At 42.2% G+C, this 15,412-nt stretch overlaps 1 protein-coding gene across 1 annotated transcript; it reads right to left on the bottom strand.

The window, feature by feature from the left end:
- Nucleotides 1-13,018: 13,018 nt before the first annotated feature.
- Nucleotides 13,019-15,359, bottom strand: DDX28 (DEAD-box helicase 28). The gene has a single exon (XM_068150490.1). The coding sequence runs from the start codon at nucleotides 15,343-15,345 to the stop codon at nucleotides 13,726-13,728; it is 1,620 nt and encodes a 539-aa protein (XP_068006591.1). The 5' UTR covers nucleotides 15,346-15,359; the 3' UTR covers nucleotides 13,019-13,725.
- Nucleotides 15,360-15,412: the final 53 nt, after the last annotated feature.

The raw sequence follows: 15,412 nt of genomic DNA, 5'->3' as shown, positions 1-15,412 counted from the left end.
AATCCAACATTTTCCCACATCTTAGAGAGGCAAATATGTGCCAAACCTGAAAGTGTCACTTCACCTGCTGCTCTATTTCAAAATATAGTACAAACTATAGTACTCAAACACTTGAACAACAGTCTTTCATATGTCAACCTGCTGTGCTATGTCAATATAAGACCTAGTGGGAGGTAAAAACATCTTTGCCAGGAAAAGCTTATTTTGGGGTTTACACACACACACACACCCCCCCCCCCCGAGTTTTTGGCAGCATTATCTGTCAAGCTAAGGAACTGATACCTTCTTCATGCACTGGAATGACATCCTAATGAAATGCATATGCCCTGTGCATTCTTTCAAATCAAAGATGTTTGGCTAGAATTCTAATATTGCAGAGCCATGCTCAAACTTTTAGGAAAGACAAGACTAAAAACAAGAATAAAAGAATGTTGACTTTTCATTTATTTTCCACTATTAGCCTGAGACATTGACATTTATAAACTTTCTTATCACAGCATCAAAGTTTGTTTTTATTAATAAAGGAAGTTGGGTTTATGTATTCCTTGTCTGCAGAAGTAAAAACAAATGGCAGATATCCAAGATATGATACAATTACAAGGCAGTTCACCTTGCCTGCATGCTTTGCTTCTCTTCTATTTAAACACATTTTCTACAGCAAGAGGAGGTGGACATAAACCCAGAAACAGCTTCCTGATAGAAAGCCATATATTTATCAGTGAGGTCAGATATCTCAAGGGACATCTTATAGGTGATGGTAGCATTAGAAACAAAATCAAGTCATGCTAAGCAGATTGCCTCTTGATTGCATCCTGTCTAAACACATTTCTGGCTTCTTCTTACTAGAACATTTTGATTATAAAAATTCAAGCCTTAATAAAAGTAGACTTGTAACTAAGATATTGAAAAGCAGGACAGTGAAAATCATATTTTAAAGATTGGCTAATTTACCCTTCCTATGCCTAATAAAAGGTACTGTTTGTAAAGGACTTGTATTTAATAAGCCAGTATAAGTTTAATTGAGCTGTGCAATTAAAATGTTTTGAACTAGAAATGAATCCATTTTACACATATTTTACATCTAAATTAAAATAATGCAATAATTAAACCAAAATTTTAAAATATTAATAAATTACCCTCATGGCTTGGGTTTAGAATGGTGCAAACTGCTATTGGAAGGAACAAAAAGTCCTTTGACAAAACTTTCTAAGGTTCCCCTTTTGAGAATCTGGCTCACGTGTTTTCTGTTTCACAGGATTTGAGAATACATTAAACTGTGGGACCATCTGGCAGGAAGTACTTTGGAACACTGAGAATATACAAGATAATAAAAAGGGAGCATAGATGGAGAGGCAAGTTTAAAATCAGCCATGAAGTAGTCTCAGAAAGCAGCTCTAGGACAGCTGAATAAACACAGTAGCATGTAGGCACCAGTGAAGATCCAATATAAACATGATACCAAGGGACCTGTGGCACTAACTAAAGGAAATTAATAAACCTCACTCCTTAATGCTTCTTTCATGAAAAAAGTAATGTAAGGAATGACATTGAGATGGTTTGTGAAGTAGTACTACATGGAGAAAAGTACTCTAGAAGAGAGATTCACCCTCCAAGGATGCTTCACACTCTATTTTCTCATTCATGAACAGACATAACAGACATGGTTGACCCCAAGCTCATTTTCATGTGTATGAAACTTAAAGAGTTTTTGGCTAGGCCCTTAAGACAATATGGGAATCAATTTACATAAGACTATGCATCTGGGGTTTCTCATGGGACTGGTTTCCTGCAGGCACAACTACTTCCCCTGGGGTCAGAATAAGGAGCAGACCTTTCAAGACTGGTATGCTAGGTTGTCAGGGCCTGAAATAGGCTGCCTAGGAAAGTGGTGAAGTCACCTTCCCTGGAGAGATTTAAAAGACATGTAGATGTGGTGCTGAGAGACATGGTTTAGTAGTGGACTTGGCAGTGCTGCATTATTGGTTGGACTTGATCTTTAAGGTCTTTTCCAACCTAAACAAGTCTATGATTCTCAGACTGTCTTTTTCCCTGACAACACTTTAGGATTCACATCCAGGATTCATACCATAGCTGGTGCAAGAAGCCCTTACTCTTCTCATGTTTGCACAATAACCAAGGGAACCTTCTGTGTTCTTCCCATGTTGACTGACTGGAAGGGAAATTTTTCTGCTTTTGTTCATTGCCACAGCTTTTTGTATAGGGAAAAATTTATTATGATGGTCCTTTTCTATCAATTTTTGGGGAATAATGCCTTTAGCAGAAAAATATGTGATTTGTCATTGGAAACAACTGTTATTAGACATACCAGTGCTGAACAAGTTGACCTCTAATGATACTTTTACTCAAATAAATTGAATATTTATAGATTACATATTTGGGACAAGATGAAGTAGGTCACGGATACATGGACTTAAACTTAAATTCCATTTGGTTACAGCAAAACCCATGTTCAGAATAGGAGCCCTATTGTGCTACTATGACATGGTCTTTCATTTCCTTCTCTTACTTTTTTTTCCAATAAAATCCATTTAAGCAAGAGGTCACATTCTGAATTTAAAGATAATCAGAATTTTACTGGAATCTTCCCTGCATTTAAAACTGCAGCCATTTGCTTACAGTTGATTTATTTTAATTAACCTCATGCAGAAAATGGGAAGGTACTGTGCAGTGGAGGTAGCAAATCAGGCCCAACATCCTGCTGCTTCTCTTGCCCGGTTCCTCTCCCAGCTCTGGAGTTCATAAAGCAAAGCACACCATGGATTCCCAGAAGCAGCTTCATGATGCTGCTCCAGAAACTGAAATACATCTCTTCACTTCTGAGTTACACAGCCGAGTCTCCCACAGACCAAAAGTCTGTCCCAAAGGAATATGTGTAACACTACAAGGGACAATGAGCACAAAGAAAACTTCCTTCTTACTTTCAGCTTTACCCCAGCTACAGAAAATACCACAGGCTTGCAACATACAGACACAGAGACTGTGGCACAGTGAGCCTTTGTAGACACGCAAAGTATATTGCTTCACACAAGTTAGTTTCTAATGCCGGTTTACATTCCCCAAGCTCTTCACGAGTAGTGATCAGTAAAACATGGATTCTGAGAAAGCATGCATTGCACAAGAGTGTTCCCATGTTAGGGACAACAGAGCTAGAATGGGGCAAGATGGCCCTATCTGCCCTATAAGTTAATGGAAAGTTTCACAGTAAAAAAGGAATGTCCTGCTGCATGCTTCTGTCATTTACCATCTTTGGAAGTATAGGCATGCTGCCTACCCCCTCTTCTTCTTTTGCAGCAGGCAGGCCAGACCACAGTGCAGAAGGTTCAGTAAATAGCTGCTATGTAAGTGCAGCATATCTCAGTTGGGAATGGCATTCCTTTCATCCCATGTCTTTATTTATTAAAGAACTTCATGACAGCCATTACATTAATACTTGAATCTGTTGAATTATTGTGCCAAATCAAACATATAAAGTGCCATGAATTAACTACCTTAGATCATGGCAGCAGCTTAGTTGCAACAGCACGGACAACACCAGCTGACCAGGATGTCAAAATCTTCCTTGTGTGCATTATACCATGCAGTATGTTTTTAAGAAAAGATGCATATCCCTTTGAAACTTATCTTGTCACCCAGACAGTCTTTCAACCCTTCTCAATTTTTGTTTGCAATTCCTTCCACCATCACCAGCCTTGAATCATGTCAGGTTTATTTGTTCCTCTGCTTAGAAATCTCCTTAGTGCTATATTAGAATTTGTAATTTCCAACTTTCTGCTGCTTCCCTGCCTGTGCAAAGGTGCAATGAAGTGACACAAAGCAATGAGACAACAGGGTGCTGATAACTTAGTGCTTGAAAGAGGGATAGAAGGGAATAAATACAGTAATGGTCAGAAGGCATTCAAGGGTTCTAGAGATGAGAAAGGAACAAGCAGGATGGCTTGTGGCAAACTTCCTGGAAAAGAGAGAGAGCCAGAGAAAGGCCACAAGGACGAGCATTAACAACCAAGTTTTATCATGATGGACCGAACCTGTGGAAACACTGCTTTCACAGGAGGTAACAAACTTTGCTTCAACACAATAAAGCCCATTTGAGTACTTGAGTACTCAGGTGACAGCTGAGTGACAGGTGACAGTAGAAATGGCCATGAACAGTTTTAAAAAGAGCATTTTCAAACACAACTCTATGGTTTTGGTTGGTGGTTGGGTTTTTTTCGGTTGGTTGGTGGTTTTTTTGGTGCTCAAATTTTTCCAATCTAAAAGACAGCACTTTGTTTTCTTCCAGCCATGGCATGGAAATTAAAGATGTTGAGGGACAGCAGTTACTGGAAACACAATAATCTTCAAAATCCTTCCTCAGATGGGAGTGCACTCTCAGAGAAGTTTTTCTTCCCATAAACATGCATTAGAAACACACATGCATTGTGAAACCCAAGAACTTCAGCTAAAGGACAGAGAGCAATCAGAAGTTGTTTCCTTTCTGCTTTGTGGCAACTGTAAAGATTTCCCTCAAACATCAAAGCATAAATACAGACTTCACTCTTTACCACAAATGCAGACCTTGTTGCCACAGTGAAGGATAAAAAAAGTTTAAAAAATCCTTTTATCTCTACTGTAGAAAATGTTACATTTGCTTGGGACAGCTCAGGATGCAAAATACTAAAAAGAAAAGTTTAAAAAAATTACCCAAGCATCAAAATTCTGGCAAGCTGGCATTACAAAGGCAGACGAGTTTCTGCAGGCATTTTTTTGTTTCAAATTCCTGAAATCAAAATGTAGATCAGGTCTGCACCCTTTATCTCTAGAATTGTGCGAGGTCCCGACAAAAAGACTCTAAAGGGAACACTAAGATTTTATAGTTGATTGTGTGCTCTATGGCATAGTACAGCGTAAGTGCTCTTCCAGAAATCCACCTCATTTGTCCTTTCAAAGTGCTTAATGAGAAAGTAGCAAGCCTTGTTCACACAATAACACCATCCTGATGTTCTCAAAACTGCTACACCTTGCAAAATTCAGCCCCAATATTTTCTGGTTTTCCATCAATATGAATTCCATTGCCATTTTTCATGAAGATTTTTAAACAGGATCTGTACCTACATGTTCTTTAAGCAGTTTGATTGCTAATGATGTATATATTTCCAAATCTCCATTCTGTGCATTCATACACAAACACTGTTCTTGGTAGCTACAAAAATGTCCTACAGATTTGCTATGTAAAAGTATCTTCCAAGGTTTCATGCAAAATATCCTTTGACAGTAAGAGTTATTTGCCTTTGAAACTGTTTAGGTAAAGAAAGACACATAAGTACATCATCATTCAGAAATCACTTCTTGAGACCTGCAAGCACTATACAAAATTAAGAACACGGTATATTAGGCACTCCTAATTAAACAGCATTTAAAATACAACCCCCACCCAGCTGACTGAGCAGAATTGCAAACCAGAAGTTGACATGAGATGTACAGCTTTTTCCTTTGTTTATCTAAAGGCTCCTTGCAGCAGGTTACCTTCTCAAGAAAATGCAGCGGGGGAGAAATCCACGTGCTGCTGTGCCAGGTCCTCCTGGCATCAGAGCAGCAACCAAGAAGCGTCCTCTAGCCCTTTAGCTCACGTCACAGGCTTCACACCCAAAAAGCATTTGGAGATTGTTCCCGTCAGAGACACAAGGTCTGTCACAGCTTTCAGCCCGGCTACCGCCCAGACTGGTACCCGCAGGCCTCGGGCTGTGCTGTTCGGAGCCGGCGCCTCCTCCCTCTGGTGGCAGGCGAGCTGCTCGTACAGCCCAGCGTCCATCTGTCCGCTGCCATGCGGGGTGGGTAACGCTGCTCTTTTCGTCCTGTGGTGAAACAGGTGCCCGTCATCACAGAATAATTTGGCTTGGAAGAATTTCTGCTGGGATATCATCTAGTCCAGCCAGCTGATCCCAGCTAAGGTAACTTCAAAGATCGAGTTGCTCAGGCCCTCGTCCTGTGGAATTTTGATGTCTTCAAGGAAAGAGATTATACGAGCTTCCCTGGCCCCTGTTCCAGTGCCTGCTTATTCACATTGTGATTATTTTCTTTTTCCATTTACATTCAGCTGGGATCTCCATTGCTGCAATCTGTGATGGTTGCATCTTATCCTCTTTCTGACGAGCTCTGCGAAGAATCTCTTAGATTTGAACTTAAACACAGGTCCAGGTGTGCACCTTATTGCTAACCTGGTTTTGGCCTAATTTCTATAGCTGCTGGATCAAAAGGCTTATAAGGTACAGGTGACCTTTCAGAGGTGCTTATGTTTCTGAACCTGTTGGGACTTTTCACTCCCTTTGTGGGAGCTGGCAGTTTGGAAACAAATATATGCAAAAACACGATCCTGGAGTTTTGCAATAAGTTAGGTTTGCTTATAATTGTGTTTATTTTACTTCATACTTTGTACAGAAAACAAAAATGCCACACGCTTTTGTTTCTGATTCTGTTGCAGAGAAATCACTAAGCCTCGTGATCAAAATCCCCACAGAGCTGTTGCACAAGTCATGTCTTAACTGGAACATCTATCCTCTGGTTCCCACTAACTGAAAAATGTAAACAGAAACCCTCACATCACTTAGAATTCTGCTGTACATTACTAATTTGGTGAACTTGGCATAAATACTTTACCATCACATGGGCTGCACAGCTATCAGTGTTTTAATTAGAAAATATTACAACACAGTAGGAAAAGGAAATTCCATCTATCAAGATTTCTGTTTGCATAAAATTAGCAATTGTCTTAGCTATTAGAAATTAAATTCCATGTGTTCCTTCTACAGATCTCAGTATTCATATCAGGTCCTAAAATGGAGTGAGCTCACAATTTAAGAGGGTGGTGACAGGAGGTTGGTTGGCTTAATCTGTTCAAATCAGCATATTTGCAACATGTTTCTCAGATAAGACCTTGTGAGAAATATTAATCTAAGCTGGGGAAATAAAGAATGTTCCCAACCAAGTCAGTGAAAAACTTCTTTTTCTAATGTTAGTCTGTCTTGTAGGTGGCTGAAGCTGCCACATTTTCATAACCCTAGTTTGACCAGCATCCATGAAAACAGTTTAGATTGTGCCAGTACTTTAGATTGTATTCTCAGGATATGTCCATACAGAGCCACATCATTTGGCACCAATCACTAAATGCAAAAGAAACAGAAAGGAGTTTATTTTCTGTGTTCTGAACAGAGAAAAGTCTTCATGAAGCACGTCAAGATGTCACAAAAGCATTGTAGCCTCTAGGAAGGAAGCTATAGTGAAATGTTCCCTACAGCTGAAAGCAAATAGTGGCATAATGAAAGCAGATACCTTGAAGGATGAACACAAATTAGTATTATGCTGACACCCATCAATGACTCTTGTCAACAACTGTTTATACAAATATCAAAGTCATTGTGGATTCTCCTGGCTCTACCTCTGCAGAATTAATTTCTATAGTGTGTTGGAGGGAAAGGGGGGGGAGAAGAAAATAAACATAAAAGAAAGAGGGGGAGAGGGCGGGGGGAAGGTTGCAGTAAGCCTATCTATTTATCTAAATGATGCTTATTTCACAAGTGATAATGCCCAAACGGCGAAGCAAGCCAAACGAAGTGTCTGGTCTCCCTTCTTTCTGTTTGCTTAGCTACACATTTGTTCTACATGGGTATCAGGTATTCAGTTCAACTCTCTAGAATCAAGAAAGGTGAAAGTTCTTGCCACCAGGTGGCAGGAGCTTCCCACCTAAAAATCACACCTACGCTGATCTAGTGGAGTACCAACTGTCAGGACTTTAAACTAATTCTGTGAACCAGGATACAAACTAGCTTGCTTCAGAAGAGGAAGGGTTTTGTTTTGAGTTTCTTTGTGTTTGTTTCCCCCCATCCCTCCCCCATAATAGGAAAATAAAAAGAAAAATCTTTTTTAAAAGCAATAGAAGAGGTCACAAAAGCCATGTGGACATCAGAAGTTGTTGCCTGCTCAGTTCAAGAATTGTAACTGAAAAGGCTTCCAGAATTATTTTAAGTACTTAGGGAAAAAAAAAAAAAAAAAGTTTTCCCACCTCCCACACCAGTTTTCCAGCATGAGCAAAGCCACTCAGGTCTACTTAAAGTAGCAGCTGCCCTTATGATAATCAGGCACCCACAGCCACACAGGACAGCATTTTTTTTTCCTCAAGTTTTGGGAAAGAGACATTTCAACCAGAAAATCATTCTGCAAGCTCATCAGCATACCCTAGGACATTGGGAGAGTCTAGGTTCTGTCGATTTTCATTGTAGTGTTCTGGCATCTGTTTAACACTTAAGCACACACACTCCTTCTCTGTTTTGAAAATGCCAATGTCAAATGCAGCGCCATGGAGAAAGCCATGTCAGTCACTCAGAAGTATGCTGGTAAGCAGAAAATAGAAACTTTGGTTTTTAGTTGTTTTGGGTGTTATTTTGTTTGTTTGTGTGTGTTTTGTGAGCTTTTTTACCAGTTTAACAAAATACATTGAAGGAGACAAGGTCTTCTAAAACTTTTTCCGGTTTCAAGTGTTGATCCTGAAACTAATATTCCCAACAAAACAATAGCTTTTGCATTTATACACACATACACACAGAGTAATACTAGAGTATAAGCCAGACAGTAAAGACTAGAACTTGGAGGAAAATTCTCATTATGTGAATTCACCTCCCCTTTCCCACACTTGCATGCTCTGTCCCACTGCTCCTCTCCAGCCCTCCTAAACCACTCAAGTCAGCTCCAGCATGCCTTTTTGGTAGACAGTGAGAATTCATGAGCTCAGATATCAGTCCTTCTGCCCTGTCTCTCTCTCTCCTCTTCCTCCCAGATCTCACAGATCATCTTCCTGGCTGTGTCCATATATGTGCAACCAATTGTGCTGGGCATACATACAAGTATTTTCCTACCTTGGAAGTATTATGAACCTGAATCACAGAATGGCAAGGGTTATGAGTGATCTCTCAAGATCATCTAGTCCAAACCCCCTGCCAAGGCAAGTTCACCTAGAGAATGTCAAGCAGGAACACCTCCAGGTGGGTTTTGAATGTCTCTGGAGATGAAGACTCCACCACCTCTCTGGGCAGCCTGTTGCAGTTCTCCATCAGCCTCACAGTAAAGAAGTTCCTCATATTTAGATGGTACTTCTTATGTTCTTATTTATAATTGCAGCATGGGAAGAAATTGACTAGTTGTGTCTCTTGTTCAGACTGTGCTGAACAAACTGGAAACTAAGTAAAATTGTTCATGCAAGATCTGTCAAAGGCTTTCGGGGAAATTATTAAATCACATCTATAAACAAATAAATTATAAATAAAATACTTGCAGCAAACATTTATTTAAGTTAGCTGCCTCAGAATCTGACATCATGCTCAAGCATCTGGAAAGCATGGAAACTTTTTGCAAAGATATTAAAGTGCAGCGTGTACACTTCTGTCTTCTCTTTTACACTAAACAGCATTTTGTGATGCACTCAGGAATGACTAAGTAAAAGGGCTATTTACACAGCATGAGAGCAGGATTTACTCAGGAGAGCTATTGCAGAATTTTGTTATGCTCCAGAGCTGGCCAGCTGAGAGCCTGTCTTGTTAACAGAAAAAGCAGTATTAGGAGATGAACCAAACAAATGATCTTGTGCAACCAGCTAGGTCAAGTTGATACAGAGATAAAATAGCTTTGTGAACCACCTTTAAACTAGGTTATGACCATGAGAAGATAATGAAGTGTTTTCATGCTGTCATAGAATCTGTTTTTCAAATCAGGGCAGACCAAGCTCAAACTCCAGTGAAGTTGTAATATCTTATCACCTTTCTTTATCTAAACACCAGCAAGTCCAGTGTTCACCAGACAGAGCAGTGCCTCTCCAGGGTGGTGGTCTGCTTCTAGCTTTTAGACAGAATGGTATGTCTCCTCCTTTCACATAGAGTCATGTATGTATTTGCAAATACATCGCATACAAGGACCCAAATCAAGATATCTTATTTTTCTGTGCAAGGCTAAAACGTGAGACATCACTCACATCACTTTGACCACATGCAGTTGACAAAAGAGCTGTGTGCAAAACCACAGAAGCAGACAGGAAGAGTTGTCTTGTCTTGAATCTGGTGACACAATCCAGGACACGTTCCTTATATTTTGTAGAATAAGCAAAAAGTAGCAACAAGCATCCTGTTTTGAGATTTGGTATCTTCTTGACCTAGTTTTGTATATACCTGCCACCATTGTATGCCAAAAAGTCTTCTCTTTATGTAGCTCTATTCCAATTTCTATTAGAGCTAAGACCATAATTTGTTATTCAGTTGGTTGCAAATGAATACCAAATTTATTAAACAACTCTACCTACCTAATCAAAAATTAAACTGCAGAAGAAAGTCTGCAAAGTGTGGAAACAATGCTTTTGGCTGTTCCAGTTGAATTGTTTTACTTTTATTATAAGGCAAAAATCATTTGTAGGGTATTCATAATCAGCAATAGCTGCCACACATCTGCCTTCCTGTAAGGAAGGCATGAAAAAGTCACGTGAAGGATTTATCCCCACTCTAAGGAGCATCACATAAAGGATTTATCCTCACACTAAGGAGGATCTAAACTGCTGTGTATTTAACTAGACCTGCCTCACCATGCCTGTGATAGAGCCACTTTAGGAGAGACACAGAAGTCAAAGCTCTTAGTCCTAGTCTTCAGTGCTTCGAAAGAGGCAGCAAAAATGGCCAAAGCAAATTCAGTGACATCAGACACTTCAGTTTAGATAAAAAGAGCAATGATATTTCTACACTGCTGCTTTTATTCGTATGGGTAACCGTGATACCCCTTACACAGAGAAAAGTCACTGACTGACTTCTGCATTCACACTGTTTTCAAGTTGCCGTTAGCTCAAGAATGGAGTTAGTGGGACTTAGACTGTTGACTAAGTGTTTTGCTAAAGCTGAAAAACTTTCACTGAAACTCACTTGTATCACAGACTCACTTGATCACTGAAACCATTGTGATCTTGTCTTTTCCACAAAAGAAAACTTCCAGAAGGCTTGTCATCAAGTCTTCACCTGCAAATTCTTCCTGTGGCCAGCTCCCAGTGAGAAACCAGTCAGAAAACACATGGAGAAATTCTCCACCACACACTCAACCACTAACCTGCAAATTCAGGTAACAAATACATTTCAGGAGGGAGAAGAGGGGGAAAGGTGCTGATTGGCAGAATAGATATACATGTGCATTTAAAGGACTCATGTAGCCTGCAAAAATATAGAGGGACGGGTTTTTCCATCTGGCTGTTGAGACACTTGTCCTAGGGTACCTTGCTAGACACTGGGCTATATACACAACAGAAGTATCTGAAACGTCCTTTGTAGCATCAACAGGAGAGAACAATTATGGGTTATGTCCATAAAGTCTGAAATAAGAGTTACACAGAAGGTAGAATATATAGAGAGAAGAAAATAACAGTTAATTATGTGTGTAGACAGTTATGAGGAAGTGAACGAGTGATGTCACATCTAGAGAGCACTGAAAAGTAGTTTTGGGAAATGGGGGGGAAAAATCCAAACAAGTCATTCAGTATGTCTTTGTTTCTTAAAGAAGTTTGACCATAGGTAAGCTACATGTATTTTTAGCTCACTAGCTGTGATAGGGTCTCTAAATGTCTTTGAAAGCTTTGCTATAGTATATACCTACTGGGTAGTAAACTCTTCCATGGCATGTGTCACTGACATGGCTGACTGCATTTGGTGGTGGTGTATCAGTTTCTATATCCCAGGATTTGAATGTCTGCATGCTCCTGAATGCAACTACTATTGTTAATCACTGCCTCTAATAATTGCGTCTTTGTGAATAGGAAAGTGGTATTTCTTATTATATGCTTAATGTTTACAGAAGACTCTATTGGTAAACAATGTTCTCTGAAAATATCTACCCAAAGCTTTTTATGGGCCACTTGGGTATGTAAATGCCAAAAGGTTTCGGGTTTGAGGTTACTTTTTTCTGATCAACAGTGCCCTTGCAACAATCAGTTTAGAAAATTCTGTATTTTTACAAACAGTAACATTTTTTGAAGTAATATGAACTTAATAAGAAGCCCATGTCTGAAAGAACTTTATTGTTTCACTGTCTTGTCTAATTTGAAAACATTTTCAAATTACATGACAGCTGAGATGGAGGCAGCTGGAAATTGCTAAGGCAAACATTAAAACGTCTTAAATTGTATTCAAGAAACTCCAAGTATCTCATTTAAATTAATGTGTCTGCAGTTAAAGGAAGCTACTTCTCAGCAGCTCAGAAGACGCAATACAACAGGAGATGCATATTAACATTAACCCCAGATTTCTGTTAAAGGATTTACCCTATATTAACATGATGCATGAATTGAAAGCTTCCACTTGTGGACACATGCATGCCTGGTTTGTAGTCAAACAAACTGCAGATGAGAGGCAAGTAGTCCATGCAGTAAACAGGACCAAAATACAGTTTCCAGTCTCAGTAGACCACTCTTCCAGTGCATTTCTCTAAAACTGAAGGGTTTCTTACTGCATTAAATAATTTTACTGCAGCTCGTAACTTCCCCTATGAACCTTACCTATGCAGTGTGAAGCACACGTGCAGTTTCTAGGATAAGGTTATACAGCCTTATCCTTAAGAGATTCTGTGCAAATTCCCTATTGTAGTCTTCATTCTCAGCGTACTATGAGTAGCTCCAGCATCTTATTTCCTCTGAAACCAATTATTCAGATACTATGGTGTGATCTTTTCATTTAACAGCTTACCATTTCTACAGATGGGAGTTTTAGCACAGACTAACGTGGATAGCATGGGAAAAACAATCACTAACAGAAAAGGCTGAGATAAACCACTGCAAGAGAGCCAAAATGCTATTTTTGTGTTATTATTTACCATGGGTTCAAACTAGCAGCTAGGTAGGAAATAACCCTTAATCCTTTGAGTTTAAAGCAGAAGAGAACACCGCACTACATTCAAAACGAAATCCCATATTCACTCCATTACTCACACCTCTTTCCTTTAACAGGAGACCTTTTTCTTTTTACAACCAAACATGTCATTATAGCATGCAGAAAAAATTGAGTAGAGACACTTAAGATTTAAAAAAAAAAAATAAATTATTTAATAGAATACGAAGCAACAAAGATCCTCAGTGAAAGGTAACCAGTAAATGGCAAATTAAGATCTTAAAAAAGTCTTTAAAGGCTTTACTGTACTTTCTCATTCCCACCAAACTCTAGAGGCATCCGGTCTAGACTTCTCTGAATGAGCTACTACATCCTGAGAAAATCAAACACAATTTATCCTTTAGTCTTTCTACATGTATCTAGAATTGGTCAAAGCTGTATCAAAGTTAGTCACATCTTTTTTATTTTTTTCCCCTAAGAGAGTAGTATTTTTTAAGTTTTATTAATTAATGTTTAGTTGCTGGTGGTGGGAAAGATGAAATGCCATAGAGCTGCACATCACGCAGGCACACTTCCATTCTGATTTGAATTTAAGTTAAAAAGTCTGACAATTCCTCAGTCTTCCCCAAAGGCATTTTGTTACTCACACAAAGTTGTCATGCCTATGGAAATGACTACTGCACCATCCAGAACAGTGCAGTTACGCCCATCATCTGGTTCTGAAACTCAGTTCTCCATTCCTTCAAACTAACTTACAACAGCTCATTCACTCTGCTTAATGACTTCAAGTCCAGTCCCTACGAGGCCACTTATTACTGCTTAGCAATCTGAGTCAACCTCCTTTAGGTGGAGACTTATTAATAGAAGAGTCCATGCCTGGGAGACCTGTCCTTTTGCGGGCTGCAGTCTCTATTTTCCGTACCAGGTCCACATCCCACCGATGGGTGACGAAACTAACCACAACTCCAGGCACCTTGCTGCTAACCCGTCCAACTCGCCCTGCACGATGCAGGTAGTATGGTATGGTGTCTGGAAAGTCATAGTTGACCACTAGTTGTACACTGCTGGTGTCTAGCCCCCGTGCAGCAAGGTCTGTGCAGACAAGGACAGAAACATCACCCTTCTGGAAGGAGGCAAAGATGCCAGCTCTAGCATCTGCTGACATCTGTCCCTGCAACCTCAGGTGCTTGATTTTGTGGTCATCCAGAATATAGCCTAGCCAGTTGACAGTACTGGCACTCTTGCAGAAGATGAGAACAGCCCCGCTAGATGCTGAGCGCTCCTTAAGGAGCTGCAGCAGTTCAGGCAGCTTGTCCTTGCCTTTGACACGGATAAATTTCTGCTGGACATGAGGCGGCAAACGGTGCAGGCTCTGGGTGGTAAGGGTGACAAACCGACCCACATCGGAGAACTTCTCCAGCGTCTCGGTCAGCCCCGCGGGGAAGGTGGCTCCGACCACTACCATCTGGGTCCTCCGTTCCCCGGGTCCAGCCGGCCCGGGAGCTCCAGCGCTGAGAGGAGCGTGCGCCAGGATCTGCTCCAGCGGCCTCAAGAAGGTTTCGTCCATCAGGGTGTCCGCCTCGTCCAGCACCATCCAGAGCAGCCGCTCCAAGGTCAGGAAGCGCCGCCGCAGTGCCTCCTGCAGCGCTCCGGGCGTGCCCACCAACACAGCCGGACCGGGCGGTGGAGCTCGCAGCTGCCTCCGCAGCCCGCCCGCCGCGCCGCCGCCCACCAGCCCGCGCACTTGCAGCCTCGCCGGCCGGCACAGCTCCGCCGCCACCGCGCCCACCTGCACCGCTAGCTCCCGCGACGGCAGCACCACCAGCCCGCGGGGAGACGGCGGCCGCGCCGCCCCTGCCGGCTCCTCGGGGCAGGCCAGCAGCCTGTCCAGTAGCGGCAGCAGATAGGCCAGAGTCTTGCCGCTGCCGGTCTCGGCGGCGCAGAGGGCGCTGCGGCCCCGACGCAGCGCGGGGATGGCCAGGCGCTGCACCGCCGTGGGGCGGCTGATGGAGAGGTTCTCTAGGCCGGTCAGTAACGCTGGCTGCAACCCCATCTCGGTGAAGGACGGGCCCTGCACCGCGTCATCCTGCGGCTCCTTCAGGGCAGGAGCCACCTCCTGCGAGGGCTCCAGCTGGAAGTAGTCCCCGCGGGACTTCCTGTGCTTCCAGCCCGCCGACACCAGCTGCGGCTGCTCCCAGCGCCCTACGGTCTGCCATATGGGCTGGCTCAGCTCCGGCCGCCGGCTCCGCAGCAGCAGCTTCCCGGGCCGCGTTGCCACCGCCTCCCCTTGCCCACGCCGACGGCGCTGCACGCCCCGCTGCAGCCGCAGGCGCAGAGCCCAGGGGATGCGCACCACAGCCTCCGGGGGCTGCGCGCTCTCTGTCGCCCGGGTGGCCGCCAGGCGCCGCGGGAGAATGAGCCGGCAGAATGTCCCGCCTCGCCCCAGCGCCATGGCGGCCTCTCGCGTGTTGGCCGCGGCGCTACCCGATGACGCTATGAAGAGACACTTCCCGCGGTTC

Source organism: Melanerpes formicivorus, unplaced genomic scaffold, assembly GCF_026170545.1.
Source record: "Melanerpes formicivorus ecotype bairdi unplaced genomic scaffold, bMelFor1.0.p_v2 SCAF_20, whole genome shotgun sequence".
In the NCBI taxonomy this organism is placed as follows: domain Eukaryota; kingdom Metazoa; phylum Chordata; class Aves; order Piciformes; family Picidae; genus Melanerpes; species Melanerpes formicivorus.
The sequence above is the reverse complement of the archived record's forward strand: the minus strand, read 5'-3'. Positions and strand labels throughout refer to the sequence as shown.